This window comes from Balaenoptera borealis (genome assembly GCF_965194805.1).
Source record: "Balaenoptera borealis genome assembly, chromosome: 19".
NCBI classification, from domain to species: Eukaryota; Metazoa; Chordata; class Mammalia; order Artiodactyla; family Balaenopteridae; genus Balaenoptera; species Balaenoptera borealis.
Window position 1 is genome coordinate 10471775 of NC_138878.1, and position 18782 is coordinate 10490556.

Genomic DNA, 18782 nt, shown 5'->3' on the forward strand with positions numbered 1-18782 from the left:
TTGTCACATTGCTTAATTTTTTTTAAATCTGGAATGGCCATGACATTTCATTGAACTCAATAATTAAAAATAACTGCCTTGGGGGAGGAGAAAAGATGGCGGAAGAGTAAGACGCGGAGATCACCTTCCTTCCCACAGATACAGTAGAAATACATCTACACGTGGAACTGCTCCTACAGAACACCCACTGAATGCTGGCAGAAAACGTCCGACCTCCAAAAAGGCAAGAAACTCCCCCCGTACTTGGGTAGGGCAAAAGAAAAAAGAAATAACAGAGACAAAAGAATAGGGACGGGACCTGCACCAGTGGGAGGGAGCCGTGAAGGAGGAAAGATTTCCACGCACTAGGAAGCCCCTTCGCGGGCAGAGACTGCGGGTGGCAGAGGGGGGAAGCTTCGGAGCCACGGAGGAGAGCGCAGCCACAGGGGTGCGGAGGGCAAAGAGGAGACATTCCCGCACGGAGGAGCGGTGCCGAGCAGCACTCACCAGCCCGAGAGGCTTGTCTGCTCACCCGCTGGGGCGGGTGGGGCTGGGAGCTGAGGCTCGGGCTTCAGTCGGATCGCAGGGAGAGGACTGGGATTGGCGGCGTGAACACAGCCTGAAGGGGTTAGTGCACCACAGCTGGCTGGGAGGGAGACCGGGAAAAAGTCTGCAGCTGCCGAAGAGGCAAGAGACTTTTTCTTCCCTGTTTCCTGGTGCGCGAGGAGAGGGGATTCAGAGCGCCGCCTAAACGAACTCCAGAGACAGGCGCGAGCCGCGGCGATCAGCACGGACCCCAGAGACGGGCGTGAGACGCTGGGGCTGCTGCTGCCGCCTCCAAAAAGCCTGTGTGCGAGCACAGGTCACTCTCCACACCGCCCCTCCCGGGAGCCTGTGCAGCCCGCCACTGCCAGGGTCCCGTGATCCGGGGACAACTTCCCCGGGAGAATGCACGGCGCGCCTCGGGCTGGTGCAACGTCACGCCGGCCTCTGCCGCCGCAGGCTCGCCCCGCCTCCTCTGTACCCCTCCCTCCCCGCTGCCTGGGTGAGCCAGAGCCCCCGAAGCAGCTGCTCCTTTAACCACATCCTGTCTGGGCGGGGAATAGACGCCCTCAGGCGACCTACACGCAGAGGCGGGTCCAAATCCAAAGCTGAACCCCAGGAGCTGTGCGAACAGAGAAGAGAAGGGGAAATCTCTCCCAGCAGCCTCAGAAGCAGCGGATTAAAACTCCACAAACAACTTGATGTGCCTGCATCTGTTGAATACCTGAATAGACAACGAATCATCCCAAATTCAGGAGGTGGACTTTGGGAGCAGGATATATTAATTTTTCCCCTTTTCCTTTTTTTTGTGAGTGTATATGTATAGGCTTCTGGGTGAGATTTTGTCTGTATAGCTTTGCTTTATAATAGCTTTATTTTACTTCACTATATTATAGCCTCTTTCTTTCTTTCTTTCTATTTTTTCTCCCTTTTACTCTGAGCCGTGTGGACGAAAGGCTCTTGGTGCTCCAGCCAGGCATCAGGGCCGTGCCGCTGAGGTGGTAGAGCCAACTTCAGGACACTGGTCCACAAGAGACCTTCCAGCTCCACGTAATATCAAACGGCAAAAATCTCTCAGAGATCTCCATCTCAACATCAAGACCCAGCTTCACTCAACGACCAGCAAGCTACAGTGCTGGACACCCTATGCCAAACAACTAGCAAGACAGGAACACAGCCCCATCCATTAGCAGAGAGGCTGCCTAAAATCATAATAAGGCCACAGACACCCCAAAATACACCACCAGACGTGGACATGCCCACCAGAAAGACAAGATCCAGCCTCATCCACCAGAACTCAGGCACTAGTTCCCTCCACCAGGAAACCTACACAACCCACTGAACCAACCTTAGCCACTGGGGACAGATACCAAAAACAACGGGAACTACGAACCTGCAGCCTGTGAAAAGGAGACCCCAAACACAGTAAGATAAGCAAAATGAGACGACAGAAAAACACACAGCAGATGAAGGAGCAGGGTCAAAACACACCAGACCTAACAAATGAAGAGGAAATAGGTAGTCTACCTGAAAAAGAATTCAGAATAATGATAGTAAGGATGATCCAAAATCTTGGAAATAGAATAGACAAAATGCAAGAAACATTTAACAAGGACATAGAAGAACTAAAGAGGAACCAAGCAATGATGAAAAACACAATAAATGAAATTAAAAATACTCTAGATGGGATCAATAGCAGAATAACTGAGGCAGAAGAAAGGATAAGTGACCTGGAAGATAAAATGGTGGAAATAACTACTGCAGAGCAGGATAAAGAAAAAAGAATGAAAAGAACTGAGGACAGTCTCAGAGACCTCTGGGACAACATTAAATGCACCAACATTCGAATTATAGGGGTCCCAGAAGAAGAAGAGAAAAAGAAAGGGACTGAGAAAATATTTGAAGAGATTATAGTTAAAAACTTCCCTAATATGGGAAAGGAAATAGTTAATCAAGTCCTGGAAGCACAGAGAGTCCCATACAGGATAAACCCAAGGAGAAACACGCCAAGACACATATTAATCAAACTGTCAAAAATTAAATATAAGGAAAACATATTAAAAGCAGCAAGGGAAAAACAACAAATAACACACAAGGGAATCCCCATAAGGTTAACATCTGATCTTTCAGCAGAAACTCTGCAAGCCAGAAGGGAGTGGCAGGATATACTTAAAGTGATGAAGGAGAAAAACCTACAACCAAGATTATTCTACCCAGCAAGGATCTCATTCAGATGTGATGGAGAAATTAAAACCTTTACAGACAAGCAAAAGCTGAGAGAGTTCAGCACCACCAAACCAGCTTTACAACAAATGCTAAAGGAACTTCTCTAGGCAAGAAACACAAGAGAAGGAAAACACCTACAATAACAAACCCAAAACATTTAAGAAAATGGGAATAGGAACATACATATCGATAATTACCCTGAATGTAAATGGATTAAATGCTCCCACCAAAAGACACAGGCTGGCTGAATGGATACAAAAACAAGACCCATATATATGCTGTCTACAAGAGACCCACTTCAGACCTAGAGACACATACAGACTGAAAGTGAGGGGATGGAAAAAGATATTCCATGCAAATGGAAATCAAAAGAAAGCTGGAGTAGCAATTCTCATATCAGACAAAATAGACTTTAAAATAAAGACTATTACAAGAGACAAAGAAGGACACTATATAATGATCAAGGGATCGATCCAAAAAGAAGGTATAACAATTGTAAATATTTATGCACCCAACATAGGAGCACCTCAATACATAAAGCAAATACTAACAGCCATAAAAGGGGAAATCGACAGCAACACAATCATAGTAGGGGACTTTAACACCCCACTTTCACCAATGGACAGATCATCCAAAATGAAAATAAATAAGGAAACACAAGCTTTAAATGATACATTAAACAAGATGGACTTAATTGATATTTATAGGACATTCCACCCAAAAACAACAGAATACACATTTTTCTCAAGTGCTCATGGAACATTCTCCAGGATAGATCATATCTTGGGTCACAAATCAAGCCTTGGTAAATTTAAGAAAATTGAAATCGTATCAAGTATCATTTCCGACCACAATGCTATGAGACTAGATATCAATTACAGGAAAAGATCTGTAAAAAATACAAACACATGGAGGCTACACAATACACTACTTAATAACGAAGTGATCACGGAAGAAATCAAAGGGGAAATCAAAAAATACCTAGAAACAAATGACAATGGAGATACGACGACCCAAAACCTATGGGACACAGAAGAAGCAGTGCTAAGAGGGAAGTTTATAGCAATACAAGCCTACCTCAAGAAACAGGAAACATCTCGAATAAACAACCTAACCTTGCACCTAAAGCAATTAAAGAAAGAAGAACAAAAAAACCCCAAAGCCAGCAGAAGGAAAGAAATTATAAAGATCAGGTCAGAAATAAATGAAAAAGAAATGAAGGAAACAATAGCAAAAATCAATGAAACTAAAAGCTGGTTCTTTGAGAAGATAAACAAAATTGATAAACCATTAGCCAGACTCATCAAGAGAAAAAGGGAGAAGACTCAGATCAATAGAATTAGAAATGAAAAAGGAGAAGTAACCACTGACACTGCAGAAATACAAAAGATCATGAGAGATTACTACATGCAACTCTATGCCAATAAAATGGACAACCTGGAAGAAATGGACAGATTCTTAGAAATGCACAACCTGCCGAGACTGAACCAGGAAGAAATAGAAAATATGAACAGACCAATCACAAGCACTGAAATTGAAACTGTGATTAAAAAGCTTCCAACAAACAAAAGCCCAGGACCAGATGGCTTCACAGGTGAATTCTATCAAACATTTAGAGAAGAGCTAACACCTATCCTTCTCAAACTCTTCCAAAATATTGCAGAGGGAGGAACACTCCCAAACGCATTCTACGAGGCCACCATCACCCTGATACCAAAACCAGACAAAGATGTCACAAAGAAAGAAAACTACAGGCCAATATCACTCATGAACATAGATGCAAAAATCCTCAACAAAATACTAGCAAACAGAATCCAACAGCACATTAGAAGGATCATACACCATGATCAAGTGGGGTTTATCCCAGGAATGCAAGGATTCTTCAATATACGCAAATCAATCCATGTGATACACCATATTAACAAATTGAAGGAGAAAAACCATATGATCATCTCAATAGATGCAGAGAAAGCTTTCGACAAAATTCAACACCCATTTATGATAAAAGCCCTGCAGAAAGTAGGCATAGAGGGAACTTTCCTCAACATAATAAAGGCCATATATGACAAACCCACAGCCAACATTGTCCTCAATGGTGAAAAACTGAAACCATTTCCACTAAGACCAGGAACAACACAAGGTTGCCCACTCTCACCACTATTATTCAACATAGTTTTGGAAGTGTTAGCCACAGCAATCAGAGAAGACAAAGAAATAAAAGGAATCCAAATCGGAAAAGAAGAAGTAAAGCTGTCACTATTTGCAGATGACATGATACTATACATAGAGAATCCTAAAGATGCTACCAGAAAACTCCTAGAGCTTATCAATGAATTTGGTAAAGTAGCAGGATACAAAATTAATGCACATAAATCTCTTGCATTTCTATACACTAATGATGAAAAATCTGAAAGTGAAATTAAGAAAACACTCCCGTTTACCATTGCAACAAAAAGAATAAAATATCTAGGAATAAACCTACCTAAGGAGACAAAAGACCTGTATGCAGAAAATTATAAGACACTGATGAAAGAAATTAAAGATGATACAAATAGATGGAGAGATATACCATGTTCCTGGATTGGAAGAATCAACATTGTGAAAATGACTCTACTACCCAAAGCAATCTACAGATTCAGTGCAATCCCTATCAAACTACCACTGGCATTTTTCACAGAACTAGAACAAAAAATTTCACAATTTGTATGGAAACACAAAAGACCCCGAATAGCCAAAGCAATCTTGAGAACGAAAAATGGAGCTGGGGGAATCAGGCTCCCTGACTTCAGACTATATTACAAAGCTACAGTAATCAAGACAGTTTGGTACTGGCACAAAAACAGAAATATAGATCAATGGAACAGGATAGAAAGCCCAGAGATAAACCCACACACATATGGTCACCTTATCTTTGATAAAGGAGGCAAGCATATACAGTGGAGAAAAGACAGCCTCTTCAATAAGTGGTGCTGGGAAAACTGGACAGATACAAGTAAAAGTATGAAATTAGAACACTCCCTGACACCATGCACAAAAATAAACTCAAAATGGATTAAAGACCTAAGTGTAAGGCCAGACACTATCAAACTCTTAGAGGAAAACATAGGCAGAACACTCTATGACATACATCACAGCAAGATTCTTTTTGACCCAGCTCCCAGAGAAATGGAAATAAGAACACAAATAAACAAATGGGACCTAATGAAACTTAAAAGCTTTTGCACAGCAAAGGAAACCATAAACAAGACCAAAAGACAACCCTCAGAATGGGAGAAAATATTTGCAAATGAAGCAACTGACAAAGGATTAATCTCCAAGATTTACAAGCAGCTCATGCAGCTCAATAACAAAAAAACGAACAACCCAATCCAAAAATGGGCAGAAGACCTAAATAGACATTTCTCCAAAGAAGATATACAGATTGCCAACAAACACATGAAAGAATGCTCAACATCATTAATCATTAGCGAAATGGAAATCAAAACTACAATGAGATATCATCTCACACCGATCAGAATGGCCATCATCAAAAAATCTAGAAACAATAAATGCTGGAGAGGGTGTGGAGGAAAGGGAACACTCTTGCACTGTTGGTGGGAATGTAAATTGATACAGCCACTATGGAGAACAGTATGGAGGTTCCTTAAGAAACTACAAATAGAACTACCATACGACCCAGCAATCCCACTACTGGGCATATACCCTGAGAAAACCATAGTTCAAAAAGAGTCATGTACCAAAATGTTCATTGCAGCTCTATTTACAATAGCCAGGACATGGAAGCAACCTAAATGTCCATCGACAGATGAATGGATAAAGAAGATGTGGCACATATATACAATGGAATATTACTCAGCCATAAAAAGAAACGAAATGGAGGTATTTGTAATGAGGTGGATGGAGTTAGAGTCTGTCATACAGAGTGAAGTAAGTCAGAAAGAGAAAAACAAATACAGTATGCTAACACATATATACGGAATCTAAGGAAAAAAAAAACAAACAAAAGGCCATGAAGAACCTAGTGGCAAGATGGGAATAAAGACACAGACCTACTAGAGAGTGGACTTGAGGATATGGGGAGGGGGTGGGGTGAGATGTGACAGGGTAAGAGAGTGTCATGGACATATATACACTACCAAGTGTAAAATAGATAGCTAGTGGGAAGCAGCCGCATAGCACAGGGAGATCAGCTCGGTGCTTTGTGACCACCTAGAGGGGTGGGATGGGGAGGGTGGGAGGGAGGGAGATGCAAGAGGGAAGAGATATGGGAACATATTGTATATGTATAACTGATTCACTTTGTTATAAAGCAGTAGCTAACATACCATTGTAAGGCAATTATACTTCAATAAAGATGTTTAAAAATAAATAAATAAATAACTGCCTAGATGACTGGCAAGATGATTTGGCTACAGTTGCCCATGCCTAAAAATACTTTAAAATTATTAACTATCAATTATTATATTAAAAGTTACTTGTCCTCTGCAATGAACGCCCAAAGCTTGCACTAGCATGCCCTGTACTGGAGTTCCTATTGAAACTACTGGATCATCCTCACACTTTATCAACACTACGGCTCCAAACTTTTTTACAGGGAGTTTCCTCTTCATTTTTCCTGCAGAGAAGACAGTAATGGGTTCTTAAAGGTACACATCAGGACCACAGCAACCAGTTAAATTCCTATGCCTCTGAAATATTATTCAGCTGTCAGGGAAGCAAAAGCCAGTTTGATAACTGACCACATAGGTCTCTGATTTACTGGTACCTGATGGTCTAGATTACTGTTAGGGTATCCTAAGCTATTGCGTTTAATGATATATTTTTGATACATTTATACCCCTCTAAAATTATAGCAGCATCAACATCACCTTTTGTGAATTGGTAGCTATTTGTACATATAAATAACATGGTCACGTGTCTTCTAGCTAAATTTTATCACTGGAAATATGAAGTATAAAACTAAAAGAATATTTTCTTATTTCTAATGTGAATATTATCTCTTTCCCGTGGAACAGATGATGGTAAGAAAAAGGAGAGAAAAATGTTTGTTTTACATACAAATTTCGATCTGTTGCCAAAAGTTTGAAAATGGACAGGTCAAAATAAAGAAGTGAGATTGCCTTTACCTGTCTGTGATTCCACATGAGTCTATCTGAAGATCACTGAAGTTCCCAAGGGACTCCTGCTGAACTGAAATCAGATCTACCATCTTGTGACTGATAGAAATGAGTCTCATACATCCCTGAAACCCACCAAGTGGACTTTTACATTTGGATCCAAAGCTGTTGTCAGGACAACCTGATAAAAACAAAACAAAACAAAGTTGATCAGGATACATCATAATGAATCAGGACTCAGTATCTTCACTAAAAAAATTTTTTAAATAGGCATTTGATTATTAAATTAAAATGGAGGGGAAAGCCCATTGCAGTCATCATTCATTTGATCTAAATTACAAATAGCAATTCATACAAACGTACTTCTCTTTATTACCATAGGATTCATAGGAAATTACTACTGTTATAATAATTATGTGCAAGGATACTAACTTGATCCCAACTTTAGAAATATACAGATCAGCTTCAGTATCCTGAACATGTCAGCCAGCAGTATTAAATTATATATAACTCAAACACAGGAACTTAGTCTTTCGGTTTGCAAAAAGAAGAGCATAAAGGATGAAAACACGCACTGTAGATAAGAAAAGATAAATCGATAATGCTGAAATACCTTTGTGTTTAAGCCTATTCGGAAAAGGAGTTACGATGACTGGGAATAAAATTACAACTATTTATGTAATTAAATACTTTTCATATGCATATAAGAGCCACATGTACATGCATTTTAATAAATCATAATGGCTAAATGTCAAAACCATTTCATTGTTTGACTTTATTTATTCTCTGCCTCATAAAGGAGTGTTCCATTTATATTGATTTTTTTCCTAACATTTATCTAAGACCTGTTTCTAATTATTTAAATAATAAAGAACTATAATATTAACCATTTTTGTCTGGGGTTTAATGATGTTCTCAGTGTTTCTCTATCCAAGTGAAATAAACAATTTTATGGAGTATGAACACATATATTATACTTATGTATTTTTCATTAATCTTTCTTTGCCGTTATGGTTGTCAACCACTAATACAATTTCAAAGAATAAGAAATGAATCAGCAATTTCCTAATTCCTGTACAATCCATGCTAGTTTTCTACCTGGGAATTTCCATTATAATTAAATATTTTGACTGAGGATGTTTCTCCTTAATGCTTTGTTTTCCTAACAAAATACTTTTACCCAGAAAGGAAAGGCCAGGATTCATACTTAAAACTGTTATCAAGGACATTGAAATATTATATTTTAAGCAATGGAGACTGAAATTTAAAATTTAATATATCAAGAAAAGGGGATGAAAGTTTTTTGAGTATCAGTTAATTGTACATGGTTCTACACACACTTTCAGCGCTTAAAATTCTTCTGTGGTATAGGATACAGTTACCATAATCTGGATGTGTTTTCTAGATGACTTATTAACCAATTAAGAATGTTAAAATAAAAACCGAGAGGATAACAGTTCAATAATATTTGGGGGCAACTACAATATGCCAGGAATATAAACAGCGTTGCTAATCTCCTTTTCTCCAGGTGACGTTTCCTGACACATTTCAAACTATTTCAGAATAAAATAAATTGTGTGGTGTGCCTCTAGGGAACAAAACTAAGCAAACTCACAGTCACAAGGAGAGGTCATGGAACTTTACAGAGAGCACAGCGGTCATATGATGAGGCCCTTCACATTCCTGGCTACAATGTTTAATAAGCAAGAGATTCTAAAGAACAAAGTAGGGTTCAACCCAGGTTAGTCTCATTAGCCTATGATAACAGACATAACAGGTTAATATAATGCAACAGCAGAGAGAAATTCAGCACTGAACTGGTTTGAGATGAAAGTTCTAAAATATGAAGATTTCTAGGGAATACTTCATGCTGAATTAATGGATGGATCCATTACCAGAGGCAGGCAGCATGTTAAGCACCTCGGAGATGGCAGATAAATGATCGCTGCATGTACCAGAAGTAAGATGTCGGGTTTGACTTCAGGGTGGTGTAGCCAGTTCACTGGATGGATAATGTCTGATTTATACACGCGGGAGCGTGAAGATTCTGCACAGTCTGGTATCTCTAGCTTGTGCTACACGGTGCGCTATTCAATCGCACAAAGATTGCATAGGGGAATACACAGACGTTAGACTTTCCTCCATCCTCCATCTGGAGAACCCAGATTTAAATTGTATAGTTTATAAATGATAAAAGCTGACCTCAGTAATTTTTTGAAAGGCATACATTTGCGGAGGGAGGAAACGTAAACAATGATGGGCAGAGAGCGGCGTGTGGCAGTATATGCAGAACGCCCTGAGCTCCGGGCAGCTCACTCTCTCAGTAGTCACACTCAAGACTGACACAGGAAACAGATACAAGCCAGGCTGGTGGGACAGACCGCCCCTTTGCATGGGGGCACTGTAGCCAGCTTATAGGCTAGACTGATTGCTGATAAGATAACTGGAAACTGGCAGTTGAATTTAGAGAGGACCAAAGGGCAATGGATGGGAAGTGTCTCAGAACGTAGGATGTTTATTTACTTGAAGACAAACTGGCTGAAAAATTAACTACCTAAAAAAAGCTCTCCATCTAGATAAAACAGATCCTAGGAATAAAGGGGACTCTCATCCACACAGCGGAGAGGGTTTTCTAGGATGACCAACTGCCAAGTTTGCTCTGGGGGTGGGAAGCAGGGAGGCCGCTCGCAGGACTCCAGGCTTTCAGTGCTAGAACGGGACAGTTGGTGGTGCAGCAAAAATAGAAATGAGACTTCTCTTAAATAAAAATGAGACTTCTCTTTCCTGATAAACAAGGAAAATAAGGAAACAATGAACAGGCTGGGAAACAACATAAACAGGCCTGAAAGAGTTAAGGAGTCTTGGTTGTTCTTTAGCTGTTGCTACTAACCAACACTTGTAGCTGGGCTTCTCCTTCACAAAGGAGACTGACTCCGTATGAATTACACTCTGCACCTGGCTTTCTTCTCCCCTTACACTCCCTTGTTAGCATTCTTTGTTTCAGAAAGAAGGTCACCGGCCAATAACTTCAGAAAAGACCAACCCCAGTTACCAAGTTGCCTGGTGCCAGCTGTGGCTGTTTTGAAATTTTGCAAAAGAAAAAAAAATGCAAGACCTTCATTAGGATGTAAAACCTCTCCCTATTCCCGGGGTGGGGGTGGGGGTGGGGTAGCCTGCTGTGTCCTCTCTTTGCCTGGCAAAGAATAAAGCTACTTTTTCTCGTTCCTCCAAAACTCTGCCTCCGTATTTCTTTTTGGCATTGGTGCATGGAGAGCCAAGATTTTGGCATCATTGGTCACCCCATTGCCAGTACCACTCAGACAATGAGCCCCAGAGCCAGTCCTGCCCTTTAGGGGACCCTATTCTAACCCTCCTCCAGCCATGATTCTGCCCATGGCACCAGGGGGTCTCACAGGGGAAGGTGATGTGCCCACTTGGAAACTGCTCCCCTCTAGCCCATCCCAGAATCCAGAATTCCCACCCCAGAAGCCCTACTTGGGCTTCCAGAAGGATGGACCTCCTCTACCAGGTCCTGGAGGCGCAAGGCTGGGAGGAGGAGGGAGAAATGTGGCAGCAGGAAGCCTCCTGCTTTCCTTTGGACCCTTGCTCGCAGTCCTGGAAATGTCAGGGTGCCCTGGGGCTTGCAGGGTATATACTTAGTGATTAGTAGAATCTCATGACAAGATCAAACATACTCTGGTACTTAAGGATACCAACTGAGAAGATGATTGAATAAACAGAGATGTTGCCTAAGTAAACTTAAGATTGGTTATTTAAATAAAAGCCCTGAAGTTGAAATTTTATTATGGAAGCTTTCACAGTATATTGTTTAGGGACTTAGGAATACCTTAATAGATGTCAAATCATAAAGAACATGACAGGAGGCATAAAACCCCAATTCAAGACGATGGTTACCTGGGGAGATGAAGAGGTATGATCATGGAGTGACAAATGGATATTGGTAATGTTATCTTTCTTAAGCTGGAAAATGCATGTGTAGATGTGTATTTTAAAAATAATAATTAGTATTCTTTAAATTGTATATATGATGTAAGATGTGAACAATACGAAGTAACTGGGTGTGGGCTATTTGGCAACTCCCAGTGTATCTTTGCAACCCTCTGGTAAATCTAAAACTATTCAAAAATTATTAAGTTCATTTAATTAAAATGGTGTATATCATATGTATCATAATAAAAACAAGCAAAATTACAGACTGCTCATGTGATATATTTCATTACAAAATATTATAGTATGAATAAAAATCAATCAAAATTTTGTACAAAAAATAGGTAGGCATCATTAAATCTGAACATGAAGGGTGTAAAATAATTTAAGAATGATGATTCTATTTTCATTACTTACACTTTTATGCAGTCTGTTATTTTTATCATCTCTTTTTTGCATCATTTAACAAAATGTTTGGGTTTTTTCTTACCTCTTTTGGTGCTTCTAAATCTTTTCCTTTGAAGTGAAAGCTCTTGATTAAGTTGTTCTACACAGATCTTCCTTGACTTACAATGTGGTTACATCTTGATAAACCCATTGTAAGTTGAAAATATCCTAAGTCAAAAATGTGTTTAATATATCCAACCTGCCAAACATCACAGCTTAGCCCAGCCTACCTTAAACATGCTCAGGACACTTACATTAGCCAACAGTTGGGCAAAATCACCTAACACAAACCCTACTTTATAATAAAGTGTTGAATACTCATGTAATTTATTGAATACTGTACTGAAAGTGAAAACAGATTGGTTGTGTGGGAACAGAATGGTTTAAGTGTATCTGTTGTTTACCTTTGGGATTGTGTGGGTGACTGGGAGCTGTGGCTCGCTGCCACTGCCCGGTATCCTGAGAGAGTATTATTCCACATGTCACTAGCCTGGGAAAAGACCAAAATTCAAAGTACGGTTTCTATTGAATGTGTATTTCTTCGCACCATCATAAAGTTGAAAAATCCTAAGTCAGGGACTGTTTGTATATCTTACCATGTATTAAAGGAACATGTTCCTATGGACTGCTATAAAATCAATCATATATTCCATAAGGTTTTATAAACCACTTGGTTTATAAATGAACAAATCACCCTAAAGGAAGCAATTATATCTTTTAAGATTGTTGGCATTATTCTGCCTTTCACAGTAACGGATTATGTAGGGGTTTTTTGGTTTGTTTGTTCACTCTTTATATAAGATGAATGATTCATGGTCTGTGTACTTACTGTCAATTCTTAGAAAGGAATTTGTATTTTATTGATGAATAATGAAGACTGGGCTTTCAACCAAATTCAAAAGTGATTCTAGACAGAAGTCATGATTACATTTCAAAATAACAAGAAGAAACACCTCAAATCATGATTAAAAATAAGTCTTACTACAAACAGTTTTACAACTTTGCCTTTCTAATTAATGTCAAATATTGTCTTATTTTAATTTTCCAGTGCTAAATATTCATTTCCACTTCCAAGGTTTGCTTTTTGAAGATTTTAGTTCAATCAAACATCCACTGGACAAGTAAACACTTCATTTGTTTTTGTTCTTTAAGAGAGATGGCCTGGTGCTGAAGGCTGATGCCTTCATTTTATCAACTATATCAGTGTATTATTACTTAGCAGTGAGAAGAGGCTTCCGGGGCTAATTAAGTTAGATTATTTGTCCATTGGCATAATATTGACCTCCACTGAGCAGCAGAAAAGCAATAAGAATGCTCTAGAAAAGCTAAGAGGCATGATCAGGAAAACAGTGCAATGAAATGAGCCCATAAAATCTGAAAAAGACATACATGTAAGGCCATTCAACATTAGGAAAATATAACAAAATTTGAAAGTAAGAACTGAAGAGCATGGCCTACTTGCAAGCAATCTCATTATAGAAATCATAAACATAAGTCAGTCCACCTCAAAGAAATGCATTTTAGGTCATAATTAATCATCGTGATCTACTCAACATTTCCATGTTCAAAGAAAGTGAGAAATGATTCCATAATATTGACACTGGTTAAAACACGATGACTTTAAGACACAGGGGTAGTAACTGCGAACATGGTTCAACTGCCCATATGGAGCAACCGTTTCTCTTACCTCCAAAATAATAGGTGCCCCCTGAATAAATCTGCTCAGGCCCCAGGGAAGGAGATGCAGAAGCCACTTGGCCATCCACCGCCACGCTCAGGTAACTCCTTTTGGCAGACAAAGAGATGGAATGCCACTGCCCATCATTTAATCCAACACCTGGGGGAGGTAAAATCAGTTAAAAGAGATACCTCTTAACAGTGAACATTGTAAGCAGTTGGTTAGAAATAGCAATGTACGCATCACTCAATCAAGGGCAGCACTCACAACTATTAATAAAAGAAAAGAAGGAGGGAGAGAGGAAAGGGAGGTCAGTGGGCGATCAGCACCCTCTACGTGGAAATAATGCATGATTATCTTCCTTTCTTGGGGCCTCAATAGAGAGAACAAAATTCGAACTCAACTTTGGACAATCCTGAATGGTTAAAATCTTTCAGTGGTTCAAATCTTATTTGGCATGGACTAATTTTCAGCTTCCACCATGTAATTTACCTTTTAAAAGGAGGGGTTTGGGAAGAGCACAGATAGTTTCCAAAATTCTAGGTTCTACCCAATAAATGATTTATCTGCTATTTTACACTTTGGTGTAGTCATTTTTTGTGAGACTAGAATATTTAGCAAAGTATATGAAGTCAATCATTACAAAAATATTTGAAGAGATTATAATGCATGCTGAAAGCATACTGGTATAATGCAAAGTTAAAAAATAAAGCAGCGTGTAAAACCATATTTACACAGCTGATCATAATAATTTTCAGATTTCATATTTGCAAGTTCAACCAGTTGCCATAATTTATTGGTAGCTTCCAAATCAATACTCAGGGCACTTTTGGGGTCAGGCATAGAAATGCACAGAGCAGAGAAAAATTTGAGTTGACCGACATGCATGCTTCTAGCTGAGGTCAAGTAAGGCAAAACTTATTTCAGCTCTCACATGTAAACCTGTCTTCACATTTTTGTGTTTTTTGTTGGTGATTTTGCTGTTTAAAAGGCCCCCTGGCACAGTGATGAAGGGCTGTCTAGTGTTCTTAAGTGCAAGAATGCCATGATTTGCCTTATGGAGAAAATACATGTGATAGATGAACTTCATTCAGGCATGAGTTATAGTGCTGTTGGCCACGAATTCGATGTTGGTGAATCAATAATAAATACTAAATAACGTGTCTTCAAACACAATCATACATACAAGGTTGTGTTGATAGGTAGACAAAAATGTTGCCACCACAGGCTCACAGAAACCTAACCCTGTATTTCCGCTGGAAACAGGGGAAATACCAAATGGTTTAGTATTTGCTAATTCCATGTTCACAGCAACTTCAGAGAACATAACTATTGCAAGTATTGAGAATCGACTCTATACATACAATTCTAATTATATTCCTAATTTTACATAAATATGGGAAAGGGCTGAAAGGAAATATCTCTACATATAAAGAGTAATTTTTGCATAAAAGAAAACTGGTTGTTTTTACTTTATAATTTTTCTGTATTTTCCAAGTTTACATATATAATAAAAAATTGCTATAATCAAAAATCAAGGTTTTCTTATCACCTATAGAAACAGTCAGTAGTCCCTCCTAAGGCGGTCCCAGAGTCACGAATCCAGGAGATGGTGAGCCTTTTCCTCTTAAAGGGAATTAAGTCTACAAAGGTTCTGTTTTGAATACTCAGCAGACAGGTGGAATCTAAGTCTCTCTATTGTAGGTAAACCAGTAAGGTTTACATCCACCGAATAGTCAACTCTGTATGATTTTGCAGATCAAATTACTGAGCAAAAATATAAGTACTCTATTAAATCTAAAAGTCATGGGCCTCTTTCCTGATATTACCTGCGATTTCTTTATTTCTCCAGCTATTTTTGACCACAAGCTTTCAGACAGAAAATGCATGGAAGCTCCGTTACATGCTGAAGCTCTTTGCCCTGTACTCATTTAGTATAACACAAATTCCATCCTGGGCACCAAAGCTTATTTTTAAATTATATCCATGAAGCAAAAAAGATTTCCAAATACCCAATTCTGATTTGGTTTGTGAAAGATAATGAGAAAGACCTAAAAACTGAAAAATGAAGAATGTAGGCTAGATACTTTTAGACACATTTTCTAAGAGTGGACTCTGAAATAGACGGCTGAATAGAGTTATGTAATCCCTGACGATATGAGACTGGACTAAAATAAATCAAATGTCCCAAATTTGTCATCCTATGCTTCCTTTAAGAGGATACATTTAGAGTGAAAATCCTTGTACTGAGTTTTGCGTCACACGGACGAACACTTCTCACCCTCCTCACCCCACCCTGCGTCTCCCACCATCTCTTCCTCAAAGCTCGGATGTGCCTGGATACAAGGCTCTGCTTCTGTTATCTCATCCTAGGCTTTCCATTGGCCTGGGACGGTGCTAATCAAACTACCTGCGGTTATGGACATTTTCTTTTCTGATCTACTGCAGTTTGATACTTTTATAAAATTCAATAAAAATGAATGACTGAAACATTAAAGAAAGAATATGATATATAAAATACAAGCCCACTGACCATAGGCTTAGAAGTTGCGGCAATACCTTCTTGCTCTAACGGTCTCTAGGCGCTTACTCTCAATTTTTGTACTTATCTTGGTAATAAGTATTTCACTGAACCAGTATACCCCAAGGAGCACACCCTGAGTAGCAGTGCTCCAGGTAGCTGCTGGGGAGCTGCAGCAGGATAAAGTCAAAGGCTTGGGGACATCTTCTGTCAATACAGAAGCTAATTTAGATTAAGAACACAAGTCTGTCAGGACAGCCATTCTGTGACTTGACACAGTTAAACGCACCCATTTGCCCAGCTTGTGGGTTATGAAGTTGTACTATGTTTGTGGGGGAAACTTCAGAAAGCTATTCTTGAGCCTCATTTGTAATAGACATCGCTTGCTTATGATGAGGAGACTTTTATTACCTGTCAATGGGATTTATTACTCAAATTAAATAATGAAAGACCCATTTAATTCATTTCACCTAACTCTACATAATAAAAAGGATAATTTTTTTTTTTTTTAAATCATTGCCACTTCTTTTTTTTTTTTTTTTTTTTTAGCTACTTTATTTATTTATTTTATTTTTATTTTTTTTTTGGCTGTGTTGGGTCTTCGGTTCATGCGAGGGCTTTCTCTAGTTGAGGCAAGTGGGGGCCACTCTTCATCGCGGTGCGGGGACCGCTCTTCATCGCGGTGCGCGGGCCTTTCACTATCGCGGCCCCTCCCGTCGCGGGGCACAGGCTCCAGACGCGCAGGCTCAGTAGTTGTGGCTCACGGGCCCAGCTGCTCCGTGGCATGTGGGATCTTCCCAGACCAGGGCTCGAACCCGTGTCCCCTGCATTAGCAGGCGGATTCTCAACCACTGCGCCACCAGGGAAGCCCCAAGGATAATTTTTAAATTGCATTCTATTTTACTTTTAAATCTACAGCTCCTTCCACTTTAATGTCTGATGAGAAGTGAGCCCCTTTCCAAGGCCACATCACGGTGAAAGAGGGGAACAAAAGGAGGAATTGCAGAATTTGTATTTTTTCTGATTCATGGTATAAGGTAACTAAATGCTAATTCTAGTACACGACTCCCACCACTCACAACTTTCGAATGTAGGGGAAGGGATATGTTGTTGGTATAATAATAATAAAATAATAACAGTTTTAGTGACTATTATTCATAACAGGTACTGTGTGTTTTATATGCGTGTCATTTAATCTTCAACATTACTATTGTTATTCTCATTTTAAATATGGAGAAAATAAAGCTCAAGAGGAAAAACAAATCACCCAAGGAAGTATCCAGCTGGTGAGCTGATTCCAAAACCCACACTCTTCTCGGCCTGCACGACAGGGGGTCCCCTTATTGTTTTGCTCATGTTAAACAATTAACTTTGAAAAAGAAAAAAGCAGCCCCTAAGAGCTAGGAGCTAGTGGCCTGGTACTCTCAGGGAGGCCTTGGTGGTGGGAGACGCTGGTGGGCATCCAGAGCTAGGCCCTGGTGTTCTCCCACTGAGCATAAACAAGCTCACAGAACATCAGTATTAGACAAGGTCACTCCGTCACTACAATGAAACGGGACCAAAAAAAACCCCCAAAAACAAACAAACCCCAAAAGTACTTTACAAACTGGTTTAAGCACAGACAAAAGCAAGGCTACTGTGCAAACCACAAAAATACCAAGTCCTCTCCTGGATAATATGAATAACAACTGACTTTTAAAATCAATTACAGAGTTAGCCTTATTTTATTCCTCCATCCTTCTAAATAATATTTACAAAGATACTTAAGCACACAGTTACCTTCACCTCCTGGCAGCATTTAATCCCAAGCAATTTTCCATTTCCTTGAGACCTCCACGCAAAACAGCTAACTCAACCTAAAATCCTATGACGAGTCATCCTTAACACCTTTGTAATGAGACTCTTCCATGGTTCCCCTGGGTGAGGGTTCTCCTTGTTGCAATAAGCAACAAACCCAACCTGTTTGATTGCAGGTATGATCACTGTGGTCTCTGGGTAGAAACCATTGACAGCTCCAGCTGGAAGAACAGAAGAATAAATGGAAAGGTTTGCAAGTGCAGGTGGCAGGAGAATGTGGGATCCTTTACAAGAACCTTCTCCCTCTCCCCTTCTTCTCCTTCTCCTCCTCTTTTCTTTTCTCTCTCTCTCTCTCCTTCTCTCTTTTTCTCTCCCTCTTGGGCCCCAAAACACATAGACACACAAAATACAGGAGGAGGAAAAAGGTTTATCTCTGCTCCTTGTAGATAATATCAGGGACCAGTCTTAAACTGCTACAGAAATATTGTGACACTTTAGCTGCCATCACTCTTTCATAAGATTATAA

At 39.7% G+C, this 18782-nt stretch overlaps 1 protein-coding gene across 1 annotated transcript in view; it reads right to left on the reverse strand.

The window, feature by feature from the left end:
- CNTNAP4 (contactin associated protein family member 4) overlaps positions 1-18782 on the reverse strand; it is a 266473-nt gene that overhangs the window by 77061 nt on the left and 170630 nt on the right. Inside the window, exons 9-10 of the mRNA XM_082366313.1 lie at positions 13948-14097; positions 7875-8046 (exon numbers count right to left, since the gene is read on the reverse strand). Coding sequence (XP_082222439.1) covers positions 7875-8046; positions 13948-14097 — 322 coding nt within the window. The remainder of the gene's footprint in view (positions 1-7874; positions 8047-13947; positions 14098-18782) is intronic.